Source organism: Melanerpes formicivorus, unplaced genomic scaffold, assembly GCF_026170545.1.
Source record: "Melanerpes formicivorus ecotype bairdi unplaced genomic scaffold, bMelFor1.0.p_v2 SCAF_10, whole genome shotgun sequence".
Classification (NCBI taxonomy): domain Eukaryota; kingdom Metazoa; phylum Chordata; class Aves; order Piciformes; family Picidae; genus Melanerpes; species Melanerpes formicivorus.
Window position 1 is genome coordinate 24,140,589 of NW_027142362.1, and position 26,651 is coordinate 24,167,239.

The 26,651-nt window shown below is 58.4% G+C and overlaps 1 protein-coding gene across 2 annotated transcripts in view; it reads right to left on the bottom strand.

Moving 5' to 3' along the window:
* The window catches only part of BBS4 (Bardet-Biedl syndrome 4), a 71,044-nt gene that overhangs the window by 28,814 nt on the left and 15,579 nt on the right, over positions 1 to 26,651 (bottom strand). For both annotated transcript variants that reach the window (XM_068144298.1, XM_068144297.1), the window contains exon 3: positions 6,716 to 6,795. In XM_068144298.1, the coding sequence (XP_068000399.1) occupies positions 6,716 to 6,795 (80 nt within the window). The remainder of the gene's footprint in view (positions 1 to 6,715; positions 6,796 to 26,651) is intronic.

Sequence of the window (26,651 nt, forward strand, 5' to 3'; positions counted from 1 at the left end):
GACACCAAAGGCAACCTCCCTCACTCCAAAGCCTGTTAGTTGCTTCCCCTTCCCCCCCACCCCCATCACTAATCTGCAGCCCAGCAGCTTTCAGATCCAGGCCATGAAATCAGGACAGTTAAGAATCATTAAAGGTTGGAAGGCCTCCAAGATCATGGAGTCCAACTGCTAGCCCAGCACTGCCAGGTCACCACCAAACCATGGCCCTGAAGTGGCACATCCACACAGCATTGGTACGAACCAGAATCATAGAATCACAGAACCAACCAGGCTGGAAAAGACCTCAGAGATCAGCAAGTCCAAGCTGTCACCCAGCACCATCTGATCAACTCAACCATGGCTCCAAGTGCCACATCCAATCCCCTCTGCAACACCTCCAGGGATGGGGATTCCAACACCTCCCTGGGCAGCACAGCCCAAGGGCTAATCTCTCTTGCTGGGAAGAATTTCTTCCTAACCTCCAGCCTCAACCTCCCCTGGCACAGCTGCAGACTGTGTCCTCTTCTTCTGGGGCTGCTTGCCTGCATGGGAGCAGAGACCAACCCCCAGCTGGCTCCAACCTCCCTGCAGGCAGTTGCAGAGAGCAAGAAGGTCTCCCCTGAGCCTCCTCTTCTGCAGGCTAAGCAACCCCAGCTCCCTCAGCCTCTCCTCCCAGGGCTGTGCTCCAGACCCCTCCCCAGCCTCCTTGCCCTTCTCTGGACACCTTCAAGTCTCTCAATCTCCTTCTGAAACTGAGGAGCCCAGAGCTGGACACAGGACTCAAGCTGTGGCCTAACAAGAAGAATATAAACCCTGCAGATCTTCCAGTCAGGGCGATGCAATGGAGCTGGGGTCTGACTGACCAAACACCTGGATGTGGAGACTGCTGCTGGGTTGTGCCTGGGCCCTAAAATCACTCAGAGTTCACTGTGGGAATGGACACAGTGGTGGGGATGGACACAGAGGTGGTGAGGGACACAGTGGTGGTGACACTGGCTCCTGACAACCCCCAAATTAATTGAATCACTAATCATGACTTGTACCTCCAATACTGGGGTGAGCTTTGGGTCTCTCACTCACAGGAGGACATGGAGAGGCTGGAGCAGGCCCAGAGAAGGGCAACAAATCTGGAGAAAGGTCTGGAGAAGAGGGCTGGGGAGGAGCAGCTGAGGGAGCTGGGGTTGGAGGCTGAGGAAGACCTCATTGCTTTCTACAGCCTCCCTGAAATGAGGCTGCAGTGAGGAGGGGGTTGGGCTCTGCTCCCCAGTCTCAGGTGACAGGAGAGGAAATGGCCTAGAATTGTGCCAGGGGAGGCTTAGATTGGAGAGAGGAAAGATTCCTTTGCTGCAGGAGTGGTCAGGGACTGGCAGAGGCTGCCCAGGGAGGTGGTGGAGTCTGGAGAAGAGGCTGAGGGGAGACCTCAGTGCTCTCTACAGCCCCCTGAAAGGAGGTTGGAGCCAAGTGGGGGTTGGGCTCTGCTCCTGAGTAATAAGCAACAGGATGAGAGGAAATGGCCTGAAATTCTGCCAGGGGAGGTTTAGGTTGGACATGAGGAACAATTTGTTCCCTTAGGGGGTTGCCAACCCTAGAACAGGCTTGTCCAGGGCACTGCCTGAGTTCCACCACTGGAGCTGTGTAAAGTCACAAAGATGTAGCATGAGGAAGAGGATTTAGTGGAGGGCTGCAGTGCTGGGCTCACATTTTGGGCTTGACTGATGAGCTGGAGGAGGGCATTGAGTCCATCAGCAGGAAATGTGCAGCTGGCAGCAAGCTGGGGGCAGGAGTTGAGCTGTTAGAGGGTAGGAGAGCTCTGCAGAGGGACCTTGCCAGGCTGGACAGATGGGCAGAGGCCAAGGGCAGGAGATTGAACACATCCAAGTGCCAGGGGCTGCACTTTGGCCACAGCAACCCCAGGCAGTGCTACAGGCTGGGGACAGAGTGGCTGAGAGCAGCCAGGCAGAGAGGGACCTGGGGGGAGTGGTGGAGAGCAGCTGAAGAGGAGCCTGCAGTGTGCCCAGGGGGCCAAGAAGGCCAAGGGCATCCTGGCCTGCAGCAGGCAGAGTGTGGCCAGCAGGAGCAGGGAGGTCATTGTGCCCTGGGCTCTGCTTAGGCCACAGCTTGAGTCCTGTGTCCAGCTCTGGGCTCCTCAGTTTCAGAAGGAGATTGAGAGACTTGAAGGTGTCCAGAGAAGGGCAAGGAGGCTGGGGAGGGGTCTGGAGCACAGCCCTGGGAGGAGAGGCTGAGGGAGCTGGGGTTGCTTAGCCTGCAGAAGAGGAGGCTCAGGGGAGACCTTCTTGCTCTCTGCAACTGCCTGCAGGGAGGTTGGAGCCAGCTGGGGGTTGGTCTCTTCTGCCAGGCAGGCAAGCAGCCCCAGAACAAGAGGACACAGTCTGCAGCTGTGCCAGGGGAGGTTTAGGCTGGAGGTGAAGAAGAGATTCTTCTCAGAGGGAGAGATTGGCCCTTGGGCTGTGCTGCCCAGGGATGTGGTGGAGTCCCCATGCCTGGAGGTGTTCCAGAGGGGATTGGATGTGGCCCCTGGAGCCATGGTTGAGTTGTCAGGAGGTGCTGGGTGACAGCTTGGACTTGCTGAGCTCTGAGGTCTTTTCCAACCTGGTTGGTTCTGTGATTCTATGATTGATGACCTTGGAGGTCTTTTCAAACCTCTATGATTCTGTGATTATGGAGAGCACTCAATTGCCAAAAAGGGAACTGAGGAGAGGAAGGGCAATGGAAGAAGAAGCCCAGGCTGCTCTCCCCCTGAGGCTTAGAGGCTGTTTGACCCAGACATAACCAAGCATGGCCTGAAAATGGATGCTCTTTATTGCTCCAGCTGCAGAAAGCTGGTGTCTGGGAGCAAGAGAGGGCAACAGAGAGCTATCTTTTAGTCAGATCTGATTAATTCCATAAGCCCTAAAAAAATCCCAGAGCAAAAGGCCCTGAGCTGGGAGATCTGAGCTGTAATCCCAGGCTTGGGGTTTTTTCCCTTCCTCCCAAGTTTATTCAACTGGCTGACAGAATTCAGACATGCTGGCAGCAGCCCAAGCAGCCTCAGCCATTTCCATTAATTAAAAGCATCTGCTAATTGTAATAATTCCTTCCTCACAGGGAGGAGAAGCAGGAGAGCAGGGGGGGCTCTGCATGCACAGGGCATGAGATGGGCGACGATGGCTGCCCGGCAGGGCCTGGCCCCGCTCTGCCCTGGCTCCTCCCTGCCTCTGCTGGCCAGGAGATGCTGCAGGCTCGGCAGGGGATCTGCCCAGAGCCCTCCTTGGCAGGAGAGGGCAATCCAGCAGCCAGGGTTGGGAATCTCTTCCTGTAACAACAATCACAGAACCACAGAACTGTCAGGGCTGGAAGGGAGCTCAAGGCTCAGCCAGCTCCAACCCCCTGCCATGCCCAGGGACACCTCACACCACAGCAGCTTGCTCACAGCCACCTCCAGCCTGGCTGCAAACACCTCCAGGCAGGAGGCTTCCACCACCTCCCTGGGCAGCCTGGGCCAGGCTCTCACCACCCTCCTGCCCAACAACTTCTTCCTCACAGCCAATCTCAATCTCCCCACTTCTAGTGCTGCTCCAGCCCCCCCAGTCCTATCCCTCCCTGACACCCCAGAGCAGAGGGGCAGGATCCTCTCCCTCCACCTCTGCCAATGGGCACTGGCAGCTCAGCTGCCCTTGGCCTTCTGGGCTGCCAGTGCCCATTGCTGCCTCCCTGGCCCAGGCCTCATTCCTGCCCCCCTCAGAGGTCTCCCAGACCCCTATCCCTCCCTGACACCCTCAAAAGTCCCTCCCCAGCTTGCTTGCAGCCCCCTGCAGATCCTGGAAGGCCACCAGAAGGTCTCCTGGGAGCCTTCTCCTCTCCAGCCTGCACAACCCCAGCTCCCTCAGTCTGTCCTCACAGCAGAGCAGCTCCAGCCCTCTGCTCCTCCTCCTGGCCCTGCTCTGGACACCTTCCAGCCCCTCCAGATCCTTCCTGGCACAGAGGCTCCAGAGCTGGCCCCAGAGCTGCAGCTGTGGTCTCAGCAGAGTGGAGCAGAGGGGCAGAATCCCCTCCCTGCCCTGCTGGCCACACTTCTCTTGCTGCAGCCCAGGCTCTGCTTGGCTCTCTGGGCTGCAAGTGCTCCCTGCTGGCTCCTGCTGAGCTTCTCCTCCCCCAGCACCCCCAAGGCCTTTTCTCCAGGGCTGCTCTCCAGCCAGTCCCTACCCAGCCTATAGCAGTGCCTGGGATTGCCCTGCCCCAGCTGCAGGACCTTGCCCTTGGTCTTGTTGAACCTCATGAGGTTGCCCTGGGCTCAGCTCTGCAGCCTGTCCAGGTCCCTCTGGATGGATCCCTTCCCTCCAGCTGTCTGCTGCCCCACACAGCTTGAAGTGTGCAATAAAACAGGGCAAAAGCTTGGTGGCACCAAAAGAGATGCAGGAGTAGCACTGTGTATTCAATGCCTTTGCTCTGGGGAGCTCATGGATTCACACAGAGGGTTGGGTTGGAAGAGACCTTCAAGATCACCCACTGCCAAGCCTCTGACACAAGCAGGGACACCTCCCACCATCCAGGCTGCTCAAGGCCTCATCCAGCCTGGACTTGAACACCTCCAGGCAGGGACACCTAGATGGGAATGTCCCTGCTTAGTGCAGGGTGGTTTGCTGAGATGAACATTAAAGGAATGGCTTTGAGCTGGAAGAGGAGAGATTGAGACTGGAGATGAAGAAGAAATTCTTGACAGTGAGGGTGAGGAGACTCTGGCACAGGTTGCCCAGGGAGGCTGTGGCTGCCTCCTGCCTGGAGGTGTTCAATGCCAGGCTGGATGAGGCCTGGGAGGTGTCCCTGCCCATGGCAGGGGGGTTGGAGCTGGATAAGCTTTGAGGTCCCTTCCAACCCAACCCAATCAACAATCACAGAATCAGCCAGGTTGGGAAAGACCTAAGAGATCATCAAGTGCAATCGATCACCTATCAGCCAACACCTCCTGACAGCTAAACCATGGCTCCAAGGGCCACATCCAATCCCCTCTGCAACACCTCCAGCCATGGGGACTCCACCACCTCCCTGGGCAGCACAGCCCAAGGGCCAATCTCTCTTGCTGGGAAGAACTTTCTCCTCCCCTCCAGCCTCAACCTCCCCTGGCACAGCTGCAGACTGTGTCCTCTTGTTCTGGGGCTGCTTGCCTGCCTGGCACAAGAGACCAACCCCCAGCTGGCTCCAACCTCCCTTCAGGGAGTTGGAGAGAGCAAGAAGGTCTCCCCTGAGCCTCCTCTTCTGCAGGCTAAGCAAGCCCAGCTCCCTCAGCCTCTCCTCCCAGGGCTGTGCTCCAGACCCCTCCCCAGCCTCCTTGCCCTTCTCTGGACACCTTCAAGTCTCTCAATGTCCTTCTGAAACTGAGGAGCCCAGAGCTGGACACAGGACTCAAGCTGTGGCCTCAGCAGTGCTGAGCCCAGGGCACAATCACCTCCCTGCTCCTGCTGGCCACACTCTGCCTGCTGCAGTCCAGGATGCCCTTGGCCTTCTTGGCCACCTGGGCACACTGCTGGCTCATGTTCAGCCTACCATCAAGCAGCACCCCCAGGTCCCTCTCTGCCTGGCTGCTCTCAGCCACTCTGTCCCCAGCCTGCAGCACTGCCTGGGGTTGCTGTGGCCAAAGTGCAGCCCCTGGCACTTGGATGTCTTCAATCTCCTGCCCTTGGCCTCTGCCCATCTGTGCAGCCTGGCAAGGTCCCTCTGCAGAGCTCTCCTACCCTCTCACAGCTCAACTCCTGCCCCCAGCTTGCTGCCAGCTGCACATTTCCTGCTGATGGACTCTATCCCCTCCTCCAGATCATCAATCAAGATATTGATCAGGCTGGGGCCCAGCACTGCTCCCTGGGGCACACCACTGGTGCCTGGCTGCCAGCTGGCTGTGGCACCATTCACCACCACTCTCTGGGCTCAGCCTCCAGCCAGTTCCTAACCCAGCTCAGAGTGCTGCTGTCCAAGCCAGGGGCTGACAGCTTGGCCAGGAGCTGGCTGTGGGGGATGGTGGCAAAGGCCTTGCTGCAGTCCAGGCAGACTCCATCCCCAGCCTGCCCCACAGCCACCTGGGCATGGAAGGAGATCAGGTTGGTCAGGCAGGACCTGCCCTTCCTAAATCCATGCTGGCTGGGCCTGAGCCCTTGGCCATCCTGCAGGTGTGCTGTGATGTTCTGCTCCATAATCTTGCCTGGCACTGAGGTCAGGCTGCCAGGCCTGGAGTTCCCAGGTTCCTCCATCTGACCCTTCTTGTGGATGGGCATCACACTGGCCAGTTTCCAGTCATCCAGCTGTGCCAGGGGAGGTTAGGCTGGAGGTGAGGAAGAAATTCTTCCCAGACAGAGAGATTGGCCCTTGGGATGTGCTGCCCAGGGAGGTGGTGGAGTCCCCATCCCTGGAGGTGTTTAGGAAGAGACTGGCTGAGGCCCTTGGTGCCATGGTTGAGCTGATCAGATGGTGCTGGCTGGTAAGTTGGGCTTGGTGATCTCCAAGGTCCTTCCCAACCTGGCTAATGCTGTGCTCTGGATTGTGTATCTGGGACCTCTGCAGTGATTCTGTGATCCTGAGGGCTGCCAGGGACTTGAGGGCATTTCAGCTATTTCTTGGTATTTTCTCTTAGTCCTTTACTCCAAAAGCAGCCAGGGCTGAAGGGTGGTTTGGGAGCTGGCCTGAAAGCTGCCATTCCCTGACCTCACTCAGAGACCTCCTAGCGCAGAGCCCCCGACGCAGCTCTCACCTTGCACTCCTCGTAGTCCTGGCGGACATAGAGCAGGTAGATCAGCCAGTTCTTCCTCTCCAGGATTGGCAGGTCTGGGGCTGGAAAAGGAAAGCAGACCAGAAGATGGCACAGCAGGCTGAGGAGCAGAGAGCCTGGGCACAGCACCTGATGTGGAAGCTCAGCGCAGCTCCTCCAAGAGCTGTGCCTGTGCTGCCTGCTGCAATTCACCAGCTGAGTGGAAGCCTGGAGTGTGGAGCTAGCAGCAGTGCTGCTTTTATTTCACTCCTCACCCTGATGGACAGAAGGCCTTCTGCAAGGCAGCAGCAGCAAACCACCGCCTCAGAAGCCTTGGGGACGGCGTTGGCCAGGGCCTTGTACTTGCAGAGAGCAACATCAAAGTCTCCCTGGGCCTGCACCATGCTGCCAGCTGCCAAGGCAGCCTTGGAGAGAAGAGAAGGGTGACCAGGGGAGGACCTGTGCCTCCCCAAGCACAGCACCAAGACAGTGGGATGGGATGGGATGGGATGGGATGGGATGGGATGGGATGGAATGGAATGGAATGGAATGGAATGGAATAGAGTAGAGTAGAGTAGAGTAGAGTAGAGTAGAGTAGAGTAGAGTAGAGTAGAGTAGAGTAGAGTAGAGTAGAATAGAATGGAATGGAATGGAATGGAATGGAATGGAATAGAATAGAATAGAATAGAATAGAATAGAATAGAATAGAATAGAATAGAATAGAATAGAATAGAATAGAATAGAATAGAATAGACCAGGTTGGAAAAGAACTTTGAGACCATCCAGTCCAACCTCTCACCCAGCACCATCTGATCAACTCAACCATGGCACCAAGTGTCTCAGCCAGGCTCTTCCTAAACACCTCCAGGGATGGGGACTCCACCACCTCCCTGGGCAGCACATCCCAAGGGCCAATCTCTCCCTCTGGGAAGAATTTCTTCTTCACCTCCAGCCTAAACCTCCCCTGGCACAGCTGCAGACTGTGTCCTCTTGTTCTGAGGCTGGGTGCCTGCCTGGCAGAAGAGCCCAACCCCCAGCTGGCTCCAACCTCCCTGCAGGCAGTTGCAGAGAGCAAGAAGGTCTCCCCTGAGCCTCCTCTTCTGCAGGCTAAGCAAGCCCAGCTCCCTCAGCCTCTCCTCCCAGGGCTGTGCTCCAGACCCCTCCCCAGCCTCCTTGCCCTTCTCTGGACACCTTCCAGCAGCTCAACTTCTTTCCTAAACTGAGAAGCCCAGAACTGGACACAGGACTCAAGGTGTGGCCTAACTCAAGAAGGAACTAACTAAAGCCATCTCAGGGGCAAGCAGTCAGCTTTTCCAGGGGCTTTGTTCAAGGGGCTGCCAAGACCAACAGTGAGGAGTAGCTGAGGACTCCAGAATCACCCAGTGAGGGAAAGAAGAGCTCTGAGTCCACTGCTTCCTGCACTGTCCTGATCATAACTTGCCACAGCAACACTGCAGGGTGACCAGCACCAAAACACCACCACCTCAAAAGTCTTGGGGCATCAGCTGCTTCTGGTGCAGGTACTGCAGCAAGCAGCTCCAGGCACAGACTCCTGCACAGACTCCTTCTGCTGGATGGAACTCATCAACTGCTTCAGTACTGCAGCAGAAAAGTGGAGGAGGGCCACAAAGGGCTTGACCTGCTGGAAAGCAGCTCCATGGAGAAGGACCTTAAGAGTCCTGGAGGACAATAAACTATCCACAGGGCAGCAATGTGCCCTCATGGCCAAGAAGGTCAATGGTGTCCTGGGGTGTATGAGGAAGAGTGTGGCCAGCAGGACAAGGGAGATCCTCCTACCCCTCCACCCTGCCCTAGGGAGGCCACAGCTGGAGGCCTGTGTCCACTTCTGGGCTCCCCAGTTCAAGAGAGACAGGGAACTGCTGGAGATACAAAGCTGCTGAGGGGCCTGGAGCAGCTCTGGGAGGAGCAAAGGCTGAGAGCCCTGGGGTGAGAGCCTGGAGGAGAGCAGCCCCAGGGGGGAGCTGAGCAATGCTCAGCAAGAGCTACAGGGTGGGGGGCAAGAGGCTGGGGCCAGGCTTTCCTCAGTGGTGCCCAGGGACAGGACAAAGGCCAAACACTGGAACCCAGGAGGTTCCATCTGAAGAGGAGGAGAAACTGCTTTGGTGTGAGGCTGCTGGAGGCCTGGAGCAGGCTGCCCAGAGAGGTTGTGGAGTCTCCTGCTCTGGAGAGCTTCCAACCCCCCCCCGGCCATTGTGCTCCTGGGCAGGCTGCTGGAGCAGGGAGGTTGGCCTGGGTGAGCTCCAGAGGCGCTTCCAGCCCCCAGCATGCTGGGGTTCTGCCACTTCAGGGCTGGTCTGGTGGAATCGGTTCTTTCACATAGCCAAGAGGCAGCTTGGAGGAAATGAGTTGGGCTCATGTTGTGGCACTGGGGCAGAAGAACCAAAGGCCTTTAAACTAAACCTCAGTGAGTGGATGAGTGAACTGGGCAATGCACCCCAACAGCAGATTCCAGAGCTGTCAGCAGGCTGAAGGTGTATATAATTGAAGGGGGGCAAGGCTCAGCTCTCTGACCCTGCAAAGGGGCTGTGAAACATCACAGCTCTGAGCTGCTGCTGAGGAAAACACATTTGGTGCAGTGGAGGAGAGAGACACTGTGGGCCAGCCCTTGCCTGGTGAGGAGCTTGCAGCAGCGATTATGGCAGATCAGGACTGGATGTTGCTTAGTGATGAATTCACCTCGGGTTGAAAAGTTGAGCAGGCTGCTGTGCATTTCATTAGGGCTTGAAATGCAGCGAGTGCCTCTGCCGGGCCGGGGAGCGGAGGGGTAACCATAGCAACTGGCCACGAAACACCGGCCCCGGGTCTGCAAGTCAATGTTACGGCACAAGCGGGAGAAGCAGAAGCCAGGCGAGGACTCGGGCGGCAGCCCCGGGCCGGCAGGGACCAGCCCCACCGCCAGGCACAGCCAGCCCCCACCGACAGCCACGGCCAGCCCCCACCGACAGGCACAGCCAGCCCCCACCGACAGGCACAGCCAGCCCCCACTGACAGGCACGGCCAGCCCCCACTGACAGGCACGGCCAGCCCCCACTGACAGGCACAGCCAGCCCCCACCGACAGGCACGGCCAGCCCCCACCGACAGCCACGGCCAGCCCCCACTGACAGGCACAGCCAGCCCCCACTGACAGGCACGGCCAGCCCCCACTGACAGGCACGGCCAGCCCCCACCGACAGCCACGGCCAGCCCCCACCGACAGGCACAGCCAGCCCCACCGACAGGCACAGCCAGCCCCCACTGCCAGGCACAGCCAGCCCCCACCGACAGGCACGGCCAGCCCCCACTGCCAGGCACAGCCAGCCCCCACTGACAGGCACGGCCAGCCCCCACCGACAGGCACAGCCAGCCCCCACTGACAGACACAGCCAGCCCCACCGACAGGCACAGCCAGCCCCCACCGACAGGCACAGCCAGCCCCACCGACAGGCACGGCCAGCCCCACCGACAGGCACGGCCAGCCCCACCGCCAGGCACGGCCAGCCCCCACCGACAGGCACAGCCAGCCCCACCGACAGACACAGCCAGCCCCACCGACAGACACAGCCAGCCCCCACCGACAGACACAGCCAGCCCCACCGCCAGGCACAGCCAGCCCCACCGACAGGCAGGGCCAGCCCCCACCGACAGGCAGGGCCAGCCCCACCGACAGGCACAGCCAGCCCCACCGACAGGCAGGGCCAGCCCCACTGACAGGCACAGCCAGCCCCCACTGCCAGGCACAGCCAGCCCCACAGACAGGCACAGCCAGCCCCACCGACAGACACAGCCAGCCCCCACCGACAGACACAGCCAGCCCCACCGACAGGCACAGCCAGCCCCACCGACAGGCACGGCCAGCCCCACCGACAGGCACAGCCAGCCCCCACTGACAGGCAGAGCCAGCCCCACTGACAGGCACGGCCAGCCCCCACCGACAGGCACAGCCAGCCCCACCGACAGGCAGGGCCAGCCCCCACCGACAGGCACAGCCAGCCCCACCGACAGGCAGGGCCAGCCCCACCGACAGGCACAGCCAGCCCCCACTGCCAGGCACAGCCAGCCCCACAGACAGGCACAGCCAGCCCCACCGACAGGCACAGCCAGCCCCCACCGACAGGCACTGCCAGCCCCCACCGACAGGCACAGCCAGCCCCACCGACAGGCACAGCCAGCCCCCACCGACAGGCACTGCCAGCCCCCACCGACAGGCACAGCCAGCCCCACCGACAGGCACAGCCAGCCCCCACCGACAGGCACAGCCAGCCCCCACCGACAGGCACAGCCAGCCCCACCGACAGGCACAGCCAGCCCCACCGACAGGCACTGCCAGCCCCCACCGACAGGCACAGCCAGCCCCCACCGACAGGCACGGCCAGCCCCACCGACAGGCACTGCCAGCCCCCACCGACAGGCACGGCCAGCCCCACCGACAGGCACGGCCAGCCCCACCGACAGACACAGCCAGCCCCACCGACAGGCACAGCCAGCCCCCACCGACAGGCACTGCCAGCCCCACCGACAGGCACAGCCAGCCCCACCGACAGGCACAGCCAGCCCCCACTGACAGACACAGCCAGCCCCCACCGACAGGCACAGCCAGCCCCACCGACAGGCACTGCCAGCCCCCACCGACAGGCACGGCCAGCCCCCACCGACAGGCACGGCCAGCCCCCACCGACAGGCACAGCCAGCCCCCCCGACAGGCACAGCCAGCCCCCACTGACAGACACAGCCAGCCCCACCGACAGGCAGGGCCAGCCCCCACCGACAGGCACTGCCAGCCCCCACCGACAGGCACGGCCAGCCCCCACCGACAGGCACAGCCAGCCCCCCCCGACAGGCACAGCCAGCCCCCACCGACAGGCACAGCCAGCCCCACCGACAGGCACGGCCAGCCCCCACCGACAGGCACAGCCAGCCCCCCCGACAGGCACAGCCAGCCCCCACCGACAGGCACAGCCAGCCCCACCGACAGGCAGGGCCAGCCCCCACCGACAGGCACAGCCAGCCCCACCGACAGGCAGGGCCAGCCCCACCGACAGGCACAGCCAGCCCCCACTGCCAGGCACAGCCAGCCCCCACCGACAGGCACAGCCAGCCCCCACCGACAGGCACAGCCAGCCCCACTGACAGGCACAGCCAGCCCCACCGACAGGCACAGCCAGCCCCACTGACAGACACAGCCAGCCCCCACCGACAGACACTGCCAGCCCCCACCGACAGGCACGGCCAGCCCCGCCGACAGACACAGCCAGCCCCCACCGACAGGCACAGCCAGCCCCCACCGACAGACACAGCCAGCCCCACTGACAGGCACAGCCAGCCCCACTGACAGACACAGCCAGCCCCCACCGACAGGCACGGCCAGCCCCACTGACAGGCACGGCCAGCCCCACCGACAGGCACAGCCAGCCCCACCGACAGGCACAGCCAGCCCCACCGACAGGCAGGGCCAGCCCCCAGCAGGCCAGGGCCGGAGGTGGGATGAGCAGCAGCGCAGAGCTGCCCCTGCCAGCCGGTGCCCGAGCTCAGCATCGGCTGTGCAAGGCTGCGGCCGGCAGCAGGGACTCACGCTGGGAGCCCTGAGCGGTGTGATCAGCACGGAGAGAGGCTCAGCCCTCATCCTGCCCGTGCCTGGCAACACACACAGCTCAGGCACGGCACCACTGCCAGGCCTGGCAGCTCTGAGAGCACTCAGAACAACCCAAATTGTCTCCAGAGAAGGGCAAGGAGGCTGGGGAGGGGTCTGGAGCACAGCCCTGGGAGGAGAGGCTGAGGGAGCTGGGCTTGCTTAGCCTGCAGAAGAGGAGGCTCAGGGGAGACCTTCTTGCTCTCTCCAGCTCCCTGCAGGGAGGTTGGAGCCACCTGGGGGTTAGGCTTTGCTCCCAGGCAGGCAAGCAGCCCCAGAACAAGAGGACACAGTCTCAAGCTGTGCCAGGGGAGGTTTAGGCTGGAGGTTAGGAAGAAATTCTTCCCAGCAAGAGGAATTGGCCCTTGGGCTGTGCTGCCCACGGAGGTGGTGGAGTCCCCATGGCTGGAGGTGTTGCAGAGGGGATTGGATGTGGCCCTTGGAGCCATGGTTGAGTTGTCAGGAGGTGCTGGGTGATAGCTTGGACTTGATGAGCTCTGAGGTCTTTTCCAAGCTGGTTGATTCTGTGATTCTATGCCTCTAAGCCTCCTGTGGTGCTGAGGAGCTGTGAAGCCACTTTGCCCTTTGTCACCTTGTGCAGGGCCCTCACACAGCACCCTGGCTCCGCAGGGCCCCCAGCACAGCCCTTGCTACCATGGCAGCACAGATGCCATTGTTCCCTCTGCCTCCACCTGCTCCAGGGCTGGTCCAGAAGACAATTATCCCAAACCTTGGTACCTACAGCAAGAAGAGCTCCCAGCTCCCATCATTCTCTCTTGGCCTCTCTTCTGTGGGGTTACAAAAGCCTGGTCTCATTAAAACAGGGAGCAGGAGCCATACAAGTGCTTCAATAGCTGAGCCAAGAGGCAGCCAGCTTCTTTCCAGAGTGTCTTGATTGAATTCCAAGGGGAATCCAGCTGCCCCCCCCCTTTCCCAGTGGCCACTGATTGATTGCCCAGCCCTCACCCCAGCAAGGTGATTTTTCTTTCTGACAATGTTCCTTGAAGGAAGCCACTGGAGCAGAAACCCTGACAGCATCAGGGTGAGATCATCAGCTCTGGATCTGTGCTGCACCAGCAGCACTCCTCCCTTCAGTCATCCTCTCAGAGATTGTCTCAAGGGGCTGGGAACAAAGCAAACAACAAAACCCACAATAAAAATCAGCTGCTCCCCTTGGTGCAAACCTCCCCAGGAAATGATTTGGTGTTTTGAATCTTCAGAGTGGGTAACTGGAGCTTAGCTGGGAATTAGCAAACAGGGGGGGTTGGATTTCACAGAAGGGTTGTGAGACTGCTGCAAAGAGAGAGGAAGGGGAGAAAAGAGGCCCCAGAAGGCTGCTGTCACAAAATAACACCATGGGTTGGGTTGGAAGGGACCTTCAAGATCATCCAGTTCCAACCCCCCTGCCATAGGCAGGGACACCTCCCACCAGCCCAGGTTGCTCAAGGCCTCATCCAGCCTGGCCTTGAACACCTCCAGGAAGGAGGCAGCCACAAGATGCTGGAGGGGCTGGAAGGTGTCCAGGGAAAGGCCACGAGGAGGAGCAGAGGGCTGGAGCTGCTCTGCTGTGAGCACAGACTGAGGGAGTTGGGGTTGTGCAGGCTGGAGAGGAGAAGGCTCCCAGGAAACCTAATTGTGGCCTTCCAGGATCTGCAGGGGGCTCCAAGAAAGCTGGGGAGGGACTTAGGAGGGTGTCAGGGAGGGATAGGACTGGGGGGGATGGAGCAGCACTAGAAGTGGGGAGATTCAGATTGGATGTTAGGAAGAAGTTGTTCCCCAGGAGGGTGGTGAGAGCCTGGCCCAGGTTGCCCAGGGAGGTGGTGGAAGCCTCCTGCCTGGAGGTGTTTGCAGCCAGGCTGGAGGTGGCTGTGAGCAAGCTGCTGTGGTGTGAGGTGTCCCTGCCCATGGCAGGGAGTTGGAGCTGGCTGAGCCTTGAGGTCACTTCCAGCCCTGACAAGTTTGTGATTTCAGCACCCCTGCAGCCATCTGGCAGCTTGGCACCTCAGTTTCTCCAGCCTACAAACTGTCATCTGCCTGCAGCACCCCAGTACCCTTCCTGTGGAAAGCACAGAGCAGCTGTGGCTCTCTGGGGTGGAGAAGGAGCTCAAGTATACACCTGAGTTCTCAGACTGAGAGCCAACAGATTAGACCCCAGCCCTTCTTCCACTCCAGCTCACTGGGAAGAACCTGAGCCTCACTTCACTCCCTGCATCTGCAGCTTTGCAGCCTGACCTGCTGCAAACTTTGCTGGAATGAGTGCAGAGAGGGGCAACAAGGCTGGGGAGGGGTCTGGAGCACAGCCCTGGGAGGAGAGGCTGAGGGAGCTGGGGTTGCTTAGCCTGCAGAAGAGGAGGCTCAGGGGAGACCTTCTTGCTCTCTCCAACTCCCTGAAGGGAGGTTGGAGCCAGCTGGGGGTTGGGCTCTTCTGCCAGGCAGGCAAGCAGCCCCAGAAGAAGAGGACACAGTCTCAAGCTGTGCCAGGGGAGGTTCAGGCTGGAGGGGAGGAGGAAGTTCTTCCCAGCAAGATGAATTGGCCCTTGGGCTGTGCTGCCCAGGGAGGTGGTGGTGTCCCCATGCCTGGAGGCATTTAAAAGGGGACTGGCTGAGGCCCTTGGTGCCATGGTTGAGTTGATCAGATGGTGCTGGGTGATAGGTTGGACTCGGTGATCTTCAAGGTCTTTTCCAACCTGGAGAATTCTGTTCTGCTCTGTTCTGTTCTAAGCAGGACGAGCAGGCAGCTTGAAGGAAGAGCAGAGAAGCAAACGATTCAAGCAGAGAGAGGGAAGAACCTGACAGCAGTCTAAAACCCAGAATGAGCTAACCCAGACACAAGACACAGCACAAGGAGAGGACAGACGACTCTTCAGAGCAGGCATTAAACTCTGCTGTTTCTGGCTCCACTGTGGTAGGTACCACACACGTGGTGGGGTAAGGCCAGACAAAAAGCTTCATTCGGATCCTGATTCAATTGTCCCTTCCCCAGCTGTGAGTAAAAACTGCTTGTTGGAAAGCAGCCTCCAGGGCTGCTACAAATTAGTGAACAAGAAGCTCCCTTGCAGTATTTTGTAATCATAGAACTGTCAGGGTTGGAAGGGAGCTCAAGGCTCAGCCAGCCCCAGCCCCCTGCCATGGGCAGGGACACCTCACACCACAGCAGCTTGCTCACAGCCACCTCCAGCCTGGCTGCAAACACCTCCAGGCAGGAGGCTTCCACCACCTCCCTGGGCAGCCTGGGCCAGGCTCTCACCACCCTCCTGGCCAACAACTTCTTCCTGACATCCAATCTCAATCTCCCCACTTCTAGTGCTGCTCCATCCCCCCCAGTCCTATCCCTCCCTGACACCCTCAAAAGTCCCTCCCCAGCTTTCTTGGAGCCCCCTGCAGATTCTGGAAGGCCACAATTAGGTCTCCTCAGAGCCTTCTCCTCTCCAGCCTGCACAACCCCAACTCCCTCAGTCTGTCCTCACAGCAGAGCAGCTCCAGCCCTCTGCTCCTCCTCCTGGCCCTGCTCTGGACACCTTCCAGCCCCTCCAGATCCTTCCTGGCACAGAGGCTCCAGAGCTGGCCCCAGAGCTGCAGCTGTGGTCTCAGCAGAGTGGAGCAGAGGGGCAGAATCCCCTCCCTGCCCTGCTGGCCACACTTCTCTTGCTGCAGCCCAGGCTCTGCTTGGCTCTCTGGGCTGCAAGTGCTCCCTGCTGGCTCCTGCTGAGCTTCTCCTCCCCCAGCACCCCCAAGGCCTTTTCTCCAGGGCTGCTCTCCAGCCAGTCCCTGCCCAGCCTATAGCAGTGCCTGGGATTGCCCTGCCCCAGCTGCAGGACCTTGCCCTTGGTCTTGTTGAACCTCATGAGGTTATCCTGGGCTCAGCTCTGCAGCCTGTCCAGGTCCCTCTGGATGGATCCCTTCCCTCCAGCTGTCTGCTGCCCCACACAGCTCGAAGTGTGCAATAAAACAGGGCAAAAGCTTGGTGGCACAAGAAGAGATGCAGGAGTAGCACTGCAAACACCTCCAGGCAGGAGGCTTCCACCACCTCCCTGGGCAACCTGTGCCAGGCTCTCACCACCCTCATGGGGAACAACTTCTTCCTAGCATCCAATCTCAATCTCCCCACTTCTAGTTTTGCTCCATCCCCCCCAGGCCTATCACTCCCTGACACCCCCAAAAGTCCCTCCCCAGCACCAAAGAGGAGGAGGTTAGAGTGCATCTTCCCCTGAAGAAATGAACCTCCCTACAGACAGGGACCTGTTGGAGTGGAGCCAGAGGCTGCCATGATGCTGGCCTGTGAGGCCAGGCTGGGAGAGTTGGGGTGGTTCAGCCTGGAGAAAAGGCTCCAGGGAGACCTTCTGGTGGCCTTTCAGTACTTCTAAGGTGATCAGAGAGCTGGGGACAGGCTGTGACAGGACAAGGGAGGATGGTTTGAACTCAAAGAGGGAGATTCAGAAGGAAGATCTGTTTGACTCTGAGCGTGGTGAGACCTGGCCCATGCTGTCCAGAGGGGTGGGAGAAGCCCCCTCCCTGCAACCACTGCAGGTCAGGCTGCTTTGGGGCTCTGAGCAACCTGCTCTGATTGTAGATGTCCCTGCTGGCTGCAGGGGGTTTGGATCAGATGATCTTAAAAGGTTCCTTCCAGCCCAGTCCAGTCTGTGATTGTATGAAGCCAAAGAGGGAGGCTTTGCTGCAGCTAAGCCAGGAGGTTATCATCTCCCATCAGCAGGCAAGGCTTGCTCTGAGGCACAGAAGCAGGATTGATCTTTTGGGCTGGAGATTAACTTCCCCTTTTCAAGTAATTCTTCCCATCAGCTTAACAGCAAACTGGCAGCAGCATACAGACAATTCACTGCAGGAGAGCCTCCACATCTGAGAGCCAACACATCACAGTCTCTCAGGTCCAACATCCACTCAGGTCCCAGCTCAGCCTCCTGGAGACATTTGCTGAGGGTATGGCCAGGGTGACATTGATCCCCCTTGCAGTGCCTGGGGAAGGCTTGCTGCCAGGCACAGAGTGGCTCATGGAATGGTTTAGGTTGGGAGGGATCTTCAAGATCATCCAGTTCCAACCCCCTGCCATGGGCAGGGACACCTCCCACCAGCCCAGGTTGCTCAAGGCCTCATCCAGCCTGGCCTTGAACACCCCCAGACAGGGGACATCCACAGCCTCCCTGGGCAGCCTGTGCCAGGCTCTCCCCACCCTCAATGCAAAGAATTTCCTCCTCATCTCCAGTCTCAGTCTCCCCTCTCCCAGCTCAAAGTCAGTGTGCCTCATCCTGTCCCCCCCAGCCCTCATCCAAAGTCCCTCCCCAGCTCTCCTGTAGGCTGTTTTCAGCCAGCTGTGTTTTCAGCCCAAAGCAAAGCTCAGTGATCTCAGAGCCACATTAAATAAACACTGAGAGGAAGGGGAAGATGAAAGCAGTTGTGCACCATCTCCTATTTGCCTTGAGCCTCACAGGGTGAGGAATTAGGCTCTCATCTGCAAGGAGGTACTGAGCATCTCCTGAACAAATGGAACTCACAACCATGAGGCAGAAACCCCAACAGCTGCCACAACCCAGTGCAGTGCTGCCAGGGAACTGTGTGTGCCCAGAGAAGGCAGGAATAAGGCACAGGCAGTATTATTAAGCTCTAATACCAAGGGCTTTAGGTTTCAGAGTAACAGGCAGAGGAGCATCCTACAAACCCCTCTCCAGGCTTGTGAACAGAGAAATCACAGAATCAATAAGGCTGGAAAAGACCTCAGAGCTCATCCAGTCCAACCTGTCCCCCAGCACCATCTGATCAACTCAGCTATGGCTCCAAGTGCCTCAGCCAGGCTCTTCCTAAACACCTCCAGGCATGGGGACTCCACCACCTCCCTGGGCAGCACAGCCCAAGGGCTAATCTCTCTGTCTGGGAAGAACTTTCTCCTCACCTCCAGCCTAAACCTCCCCTGGCACAGCTGCAGACTGTGTCCTCTTGTTCTGGTTGCCTGGGAGAAGAGACCAACCCCCAGCTGGCTCCAGCCTCCCTTCAGGGAGTTGGAGAGAGCAAGAAGGTCTCCCCTGAGCCTCCTCTTCTCCAGGCTAAGCAACCCCAGCTCCCTCAGCCTCTCCTCCCAGGGCTGTGCTCCAGACCCCTCCCCAGCCTCCTTGCCCTTCTCTGGACACCTTCAAGTCTCTCAATGTCCTTCTGAAACTGAGGAGCCCAGAGCTGGACACAGGACTCTAGCTGTGGCCTAAGCAAAACCAACCAAACAAAAACTCCTCTTCCTCCCTCAGACACTCAAAGGCTTTCACCTCTGATAGAGTTCTGAGTGTGCTTATGACCCCCCCCTTAACACAGGGATGTTTCTCTGCCCCCTTTCCTCTGCCCTGGTCAGAGCACATCTGGAGGATTGCATCCAGGTCTGGGCTCCCCAGTTCAGGAGGGGCAGCAAAATCCTGGAGAGTGTCCAATGGAGGTCATGAGGAAGGTGAAGGAAAGGCTGAGAGCCCTGGGGCTGTTTATCAGAGAAGGCTGAGAGGGGATCTGACCAATGTCCATCAATATCTGAGGGCTGGGGGTCAAGGGGCCAGGCTCTTTGCAATGGCCTCCTGTGACAGGACAAGGAGCAATGGACACAAAGTGGAACCCAAGAGAAACTTCTTTGCTGTGGGGGAGTTGGGGCCCAGGAGCAGCTGCCCAGGGAGGTTGTGGAGTCTCCTTCTCTGGAGACCTTCAAGCCCGACCTGGATGTACTCCTGTGTGAGCTGCCCTGGGTGACCCTGCTCTGGGCAGGGGGGTTGGACTCAGTTATCCCTTCCAACCCCTTCCATTCTATGCTCAAGCCCAGCCATTAACCCCACAAGGCTGCCAAGCCCACTCCACCACATCCACAAGCCTTTGAAATCCCTCCAGGGACGATGACTCAAGCACCTCCCCGGGCAGCCTGTGCCAAAAGTGAGGTACAGCAGAGCCCAGAGAGCAGCTCTCTGCTGCTGCCTTTTTTTCCCCCTCTCTCTTTAATCCCCCTCCCTCTCTCCCCCTGGGCTTCCCCTTTGCAAATGGCTGCTGGGACCCCTTTCAATCAAGCCATAAACCCACACAGGTCCCCTGTTACTTCCACTTGGCTGGGGTGAATAAAACTCCTCCCCCCGCCCTGGTGCTGGCACGGAAGCCACCAGTGCGAGCTGTGATCCTCCCACCCTGGAGTAATGGCTCCAGGACAGGGGGAGGCAGGCTGGGAAGCAGCAGCAGGCTTCAACAACAACGAAAAGGAGGGGGGAAAAACATAACCAACCCAACATTCCTGACTCTGCACCTCCCCCTGCAGGAAAATTAACCAAAGCTGGAGGGAAGAGCTTAAAATTGTCTGCAAGCTGATTTGTACACAAGGGGGAAAGGGGCTGGGGGGAGGGGGGGGAAAGGCCATTTCCCACTGTTGGATTGCACTGGGACAAACCTGAACGAGCTGACAGCCCTCAGAGGTCTGTCCTGCTTTAAGCCATCTCCAGGTCTGAGTCTCTCCACATAAAAGTGGCTGCAGCAGCAAGACAAACACCGACCCAGGCTGTTCAGGCTCACAGCATGGCTCAGCTTGGAAGGGACCTCAGAGGTCATCGACTCCAACCCCCCTGCCATGGGCAGGGACACCTCCCACCAGCCCAGGCTGCTCAAGGCCTCATCCAGCCTGGCCTGGAACACCTCCAGGCAGGAGGTATCCACAGCCTCTCTGGGCAGAGTCTCCAGAGGGGCTTGACTGATGAGCTGGATGAGGGGATGGAGTCCCTCAGCAGGAAATGTGCAGCTGACAGCAAGCTGGGGGCAGGAGTTGAGCTGTGAGAGGGTAGGAGAGCTCTGCAGAGGGACCTGGACAGGCTGCACAGATGGGCAGAGGCCAAGGGCAGGAGATTGAACACATCCAAGTGCCAGGGGCTGCACTTTGGCCACACCAACCCCAGGCAGTGCTGCAGGCTGGGGACAGAGTGGCTGGTTGACAACAGCTGAACATGAGCCAGCAGTGTGCCGAGGGCATCCTGGCCTGCAGCAGGAAGAGTGTGGCCAGCAGGAGCAGGGAGGTCATTGTGCCCTGTGCTCAGCACTGCTGAGGCCACAGCTTGACCCCTGTGTCCAGCTCTGGGCTCCTCAGTTTCAGAAGGAGATTGAGAGACTTGAAGGTGTCCAGAGAATGGCAAGGAGGCTGGGGAGGGGTCTGGAGCACAGCCCTGGGAGGAGAGGCTGAGGGAGCTGGGCTTGCTTAGCCTGCAGAAGAGGAGGCTCAGGGGAGACCTTCTTGCTCTCTGCAACTCCCTGCAGGGAGGTTGGAGCCAGGTGGGGGTTGGGCTCTTCTCCCAGGCAACCAGCCCCAGAACAAGAGGACACAGTCTCAAGCTGTGCCAGGGGAGGTTTAGGCTGGAGGTGAGGAAGAAATTCTTCCCAGACAGAGAGATTGGCCCTTGGGCTGTGCTGCCCAGGGAGGTGGTGGAGTCCCCATCCCTAGAGGTGGTTAGGAAGAGCCTGGCTGAGGCCCTTGGTGCCATGGTTGAGTTGATCAGATGGTGCTGGGTGAGAGGTTGGACTGGGTGATCTCCAAGGTCTTTTCCAACCTGGTGAATTCCATTCCATTCCATTCCATTCCATTCCATTCCATTCCATTCCATTCCATTCCATTCCATTCCATTCCATTCCATTCCATTCCATTCCATTCCATCCTGAAGCAGCCAGCCAACAAACCCGAGGCTGAATGCTGAAATACACAAAGAACCCTGCCCACCTCCCAGGCCATGCAAAGCAGCTTCCAAACATAAATGTGTCAGTTTAAAGGTGGCAGTAAGTGGCAAGGGGACAGCCAGGTCCTCTAAAGCTGAGCTGCTGTGCTTCACCCTCCTCCTGATCCTAAAGCAGCCTCAGATTAGTTCTTGTTCACCAAATTATCACAGGACACTGAGATGAAGGCTCCCTACAAGAGGTGGCAGTTGCATGGCCCTCATGATGTGTGCAGTGGGCTGAAGCATGGGCACAGATTATCCCCTTCACACATGGGGTCTGCAAAGGACTCCCTGCTCCTGCAGCCCCACAGCTCAGTGCCCACACAAGTGGGCAGAGCTGTGCCAGCACCACTGGGCTGCTGTCTGGGGGAGAAGAGGATAAGATGCTCTGCTGCGAGCTCACCTGCAGCACTGCCTCCAGTTCTGGTGCCCCCTGCACGAGAGGGACCTGGAGCTGCTGGAGAGGGTCCAGAGGAGGCCACAAAGATGAGCAGAGGGCTGCAGAACCTCCCTATGAGGACAGGCTGGGAGAGCTGGGGCTGTTCAGCCTGGAGAAGAGAAGGCTTCAGGGAGACCTCAGAGCAGCCTTCCAGTACCTGAAGGGCTCCAGAAAAGCTGGGGAGGGACTTTCGAGAAGGGCTGGGAAGTGCCAGGACAAGGGACAATGGCTTTGAGCTGGGAGAGGGGAGACTGAGACTGGAGATGAGGAAGAAATTCTTTGCATGGAGGCTGGGGAGACTCTGGCACAGGCTGCCCACGGAGGCTGTGGCTGCCTCCTGCCTGAAGGTGTTCAGGTCATCCTGAGTGCAATCACACAGCATTTACAGGATGGCCAAGGGCTCAGGCCCAGCCAGCATGGATTTAGGAAGGGCAGGTCCTGCCTGACCAACCTGATCTCCTTCCATGCCCAGGGGACTGCCTGGTGGATGTGGGGCAGGCTGGGGATGTGGTCTGCCTGGACCTCAGCAAGGCCTTTGGCACCATCCCCCACAGCAAACTGCTGGCTGTCAGCCCCTGGCTGGGACAGCAGCTCTCTGAGCTGGGTTAGGAAGTGGCTGGAGGCTGAGCCCAGAGAGTGGTGGTGAATGGTGCCACAGCCAGCTGGCAGCCAGGCACCAGTGCTGTGCCCCAGGGAGCAGTGCTGGGCCCTGTGCTCTTTAACATCTTCATTGATGATCTGGAGGAGGGCATTGTGTCCATCAGCAGTAAATTTGCAGATGACACCAAGCTGGGGGCAGGAGTTGATCTGCTGGAGGGCAGAGAGGCTCTGCAGAGGGACCTTGCCAGGCTGCACAGATGGGCAGAGGCCAAGGGCAGGAGATTGAACACATCCAAGTGCCAGGGGCTGCACTTTGGCCACAGCAACCCCAGGCAGAGCTACAGGCTGGGGTCAGAGTGGCTGAGAGCAGCCAGGCAGAGAGGGACCTGGGGGTGCTGGTTGATGGTAGGATGAACATGAGCCAGCAGTGTGCCCAGGTGGCCAAGAAGGCCAAGGGCATCCTGGCCTGCATCAGGAAGAGTGTGGCCAGCAGGAGCAGGGAGGTCATTCTGCCCCTGTACACTGCACTGGTTAGGCCACAGCTTGAGTCCTGAGTCCAGTTCTGGGCCCCTCAGTTTAGGAAGGAGGTTGACTTGCTGGAAGGTGTCCAGAGAAGGGCAACAAAGCTGGGGAGGGGTCTGGAGCACAGCCCTGTGAGGAGAGGCTGAGGGAGCTGGGGTTGCTTAGCCTGGAGAGGAGGAGACTCAGAGGTGACCTTATTGCTCTCTACAACTACCTGAAGGGAGGTTGTAGACAGGCAGAAGTTGGTCTCTTCTCCCAGGCAGCCAGCACCAGAACAAGAGGACACAGTCTCAGGCTGCGCCAGGGGAGGTTTAGGCTGGAGGTTAGGAGGAAGTTCTACACAGAGAGAGTGATTGCCCATTGGAATGGGCTGCCTGGGGAGGTGGTGGAGTCACCATCACTGGAGGTGTTCAGGAGGAGACTTGATGGGGTGCTTGGTGCCATGGGTTAGTTGTTTAGGTGGTGTTGGATTGGTTGACAGGTTGGACACGATGATCTTGAAGGTCTCTTCCAACCTGGTCTGGTTTATTCTGAATAAATGGTTTATTCTAAAGGCCAGGCTGGATGAGGCCTTGAGCAGCCTGTGCTGGTGGGAGGTGTCCCTGCCCGTGGCAGGGGGTTGGAACTGGCTGATCTTGAAGGTCCCTTCCAACCCAACCCAACCCATTCCATGAACTGTGCAGTCTAAGACACCATCTAATTACCCTCCCCCCATAACCCCCCCAAATAATATGTCATTCCTTTTTGCTTTCCCAGTCTCGCTGCTGCATGCCAGCAGTGCTGTCAGCCCCTGAGCACAGCCACCCCCTCTCAGCTGAGAGCTGAGGACATCACTTTCTCCCCTCTAACACAGCAATGCAGTCACCAAATGACCAACTAACCTCCCTGCTGCAGGAACCACTTCCTCCCCACAAGGCTGGAGGTTCAAGTGGGCTCAAAGGCCTTGGCTTGCAGGGGGCCAAAGGGCAATAACTTGGTAGAGAGAGGAACTGCCCCTGCTCCCCCCCAGCCCTGCCATCTCCCCCAGGGCCTTTTCTCTCTGACACACTTGAAAGTATTAATTAATTTAACTCTAGGGGGTAGGGTTTTATCTGGATTGCTCAGGCAGCTTCTCTCTCCCCCAGTTCAAAGGCAGCTTTGAAGCCAGCTCAAAGGATGGATTTGTATTGACTGCAGGAACTGGAGCAGGAGTTGGGAAATGCTCAGCGCTGCAAGGGCCCAGAGTCACCTCCTCGGGGCACCGAGGAGCCAGAACCACAGCATCAGAATCACTGCACCAGAACCACTGCATCAGATCCACAGCATCAGAACCACTGCATCAGAACCACTGCACCAGAACCACTGCACCAGAACCACTGCACCGGGACCACTGCATCGGAACCACAGCATCAGAACCACTGCATCAGAACCACAGCATCAGAACCACTGCATCAGATCCACAGCATCAGAACCACTGCATCGGAACCACAGCATCAGAACCACTGCATCGGAACCACAGCATCAGAACCACTGCATCGGAACCACAGCATCGGAACCACTGCACCAGAACCACAGCATCAGAACCACTGCATCAGAACCACAGCATCAGAACCACTGCACCAGAACCACTGCATCGGAACCACAGCATCGGAACCACTGCATCAGAACCACAGCATCAGAACCACTGCACCAGAACCACTGCATCGGAACCACTGCATCGGAACCACTGCATCAGAACCACAGCATCAGAATCACTGCACCAGAACCACTGCACCAGAACCACAGCATCGGAACCACTGCATCGGAACCACTGCATCGGAACCACTGCATCGGAACCACTGCACCAGAACCACTGCATCGGAACCACTGCATCGGAACCACAGCATCGGAACCACAGCATCGGAACCACAGCATCGGAACCACTGCATCGGAACCACAGCATCAGAACCACTGCATCGGAACCACAGCATCGGAACCACAGCATCGGAACCACAGCATCGGAACCACAGCATCAGAACCACTGCACCAGAACCACAGCATCGGAACCACAGCATCGGAACCACTGCATCGGAACCACAGCATCGGAACCACTGCATCGGAACCACAGCATCAGAACCACTGCACCAGAACCACTGCATCGGAACCACTGCATCGGAACCACTGCATCGGAACCACTGCATCTGAACCACAGCATCAGAACCACTGCATCAGAACCACTGCATCAGAACCACAGCATCAGAACCACTGCATCGGAACCACTGCACCGGAACCACTGCATCGGAACCACAGCATCGGAACCACTGCATCGGAACCACAGCATCGGAACCACTGCATCGGAACGACTGCATCGGAACCATAGCATCAGAACCACTGCATCGGAACCACTGCATCAGAACCACTGCATCAGAACCACTGCATCAGAACCACTGCACCAGAACCACTGCATCAGAACCACTGCATCGGATCAACAGCATCAGAACCACAGCATCAGAACCACTGCATCAGAACCACTGCATCAGATCAACAGCATCAGAACCACAGCATCGGAACCACTGCATCGGAACCACTGCATCGGAACCACTGCATCGGAACCACAGCATCGGAACCACTGCACCAGAACCACAGCATCGGAACCACAGCATCAGAACCACAGCATCAGAACCACTGCACCAGAACCACTGCACCAAAACCACAGCATCGGAACCACTGCATCGGAATCACTGCATCGGAAACACTGCATCGGAAACACTGCATCGGAACCACAGCATCAGAACCACTGCATCAGAACCACTGCATCGGAACCACAGCATCAGAACCACAGCATCGGAACCACTGCATCGGAACCACAGCATCGGAACCACTGCATCGGAACCACTGCATCGGAACCACTGCATCGGAACCACAGCATCGGAACCACAGCATCGGAACCACAGCATCGGAACCACTGCATCGGAACCACAGCATCAGAACCACTGCATCGGAACCACTGCATCGGAACCACTGCATCAGAACCACAGCATCAGAACCACTGCATCAGAACCACTGCATCGGAACCACAGCATCGGAACCACAGCATCGGAACCACTGCATCGGAACCACAGCATCGGAACCACAGCATCGGAACCACTGCATCGGAACCACAGCATCGGAACCACTGCATCGGAACCACAGCATCAGAACCACTGCATCGGAACCACTGCATCGGAACCACTGCATCGGAACCACTGCATCGGAACCACAGCATCGGAACCACTGCATCGGAACCACAGCATCAGAACCACAGCATCAGAACCACTGCACCAGAACCACTGCATCGGAACCACTGCATCGGAACCACTGCATCGGAACCACTGCATCTGAACCACAGCATCAGAACCACTGCATCAGAACCACTGCATCTGAACCACAGCATCAGAACCACTGCATCAGAACCACTGCATCAGAACCACTGCATCAGAACCACTGCATCGGAACCACTGCATCGGAACCACAGCATCGGAACCACTGCATCGGAACCACAGCATCAGAACCACAGCATCAGAACCACTGCACCGGAACCACTGCATCGGAACCACTGCATCGGAACCACTGCATCGGAACCACTGCATCTGAACCACAGCATCAGAACCACTGCATCAGAACCACAGCATCAGAACCACAGCATCAGAACCACTGCACCGGAACCACTGCATCGGAACCACAGCATCGGAACCACTGCATCGGAACCACTGCATCGGAACCACAGCATCGGAACCACTGCACCAGAACCACTGCATCGGAACCACTGCATCGGAACCACTGCATCGGAACCACTGCATCGGAACCACTGCACCAGAACCACAGCATCGGAACCACAGCATCAGAACCACAGCATCAGAACCACTGCACCAGAACCACTGCACCAGAACCACAGCATCGGAACCACTGCATCGGAATCACTGCATCGGAACCACTGCACCAGAACCACAGCATCGGAACCACAGCATCAGAACCACTGCATCAGAACCACTGCATCAGAACCACTGCATCAGATCAACAGCATCAGAACCACAGC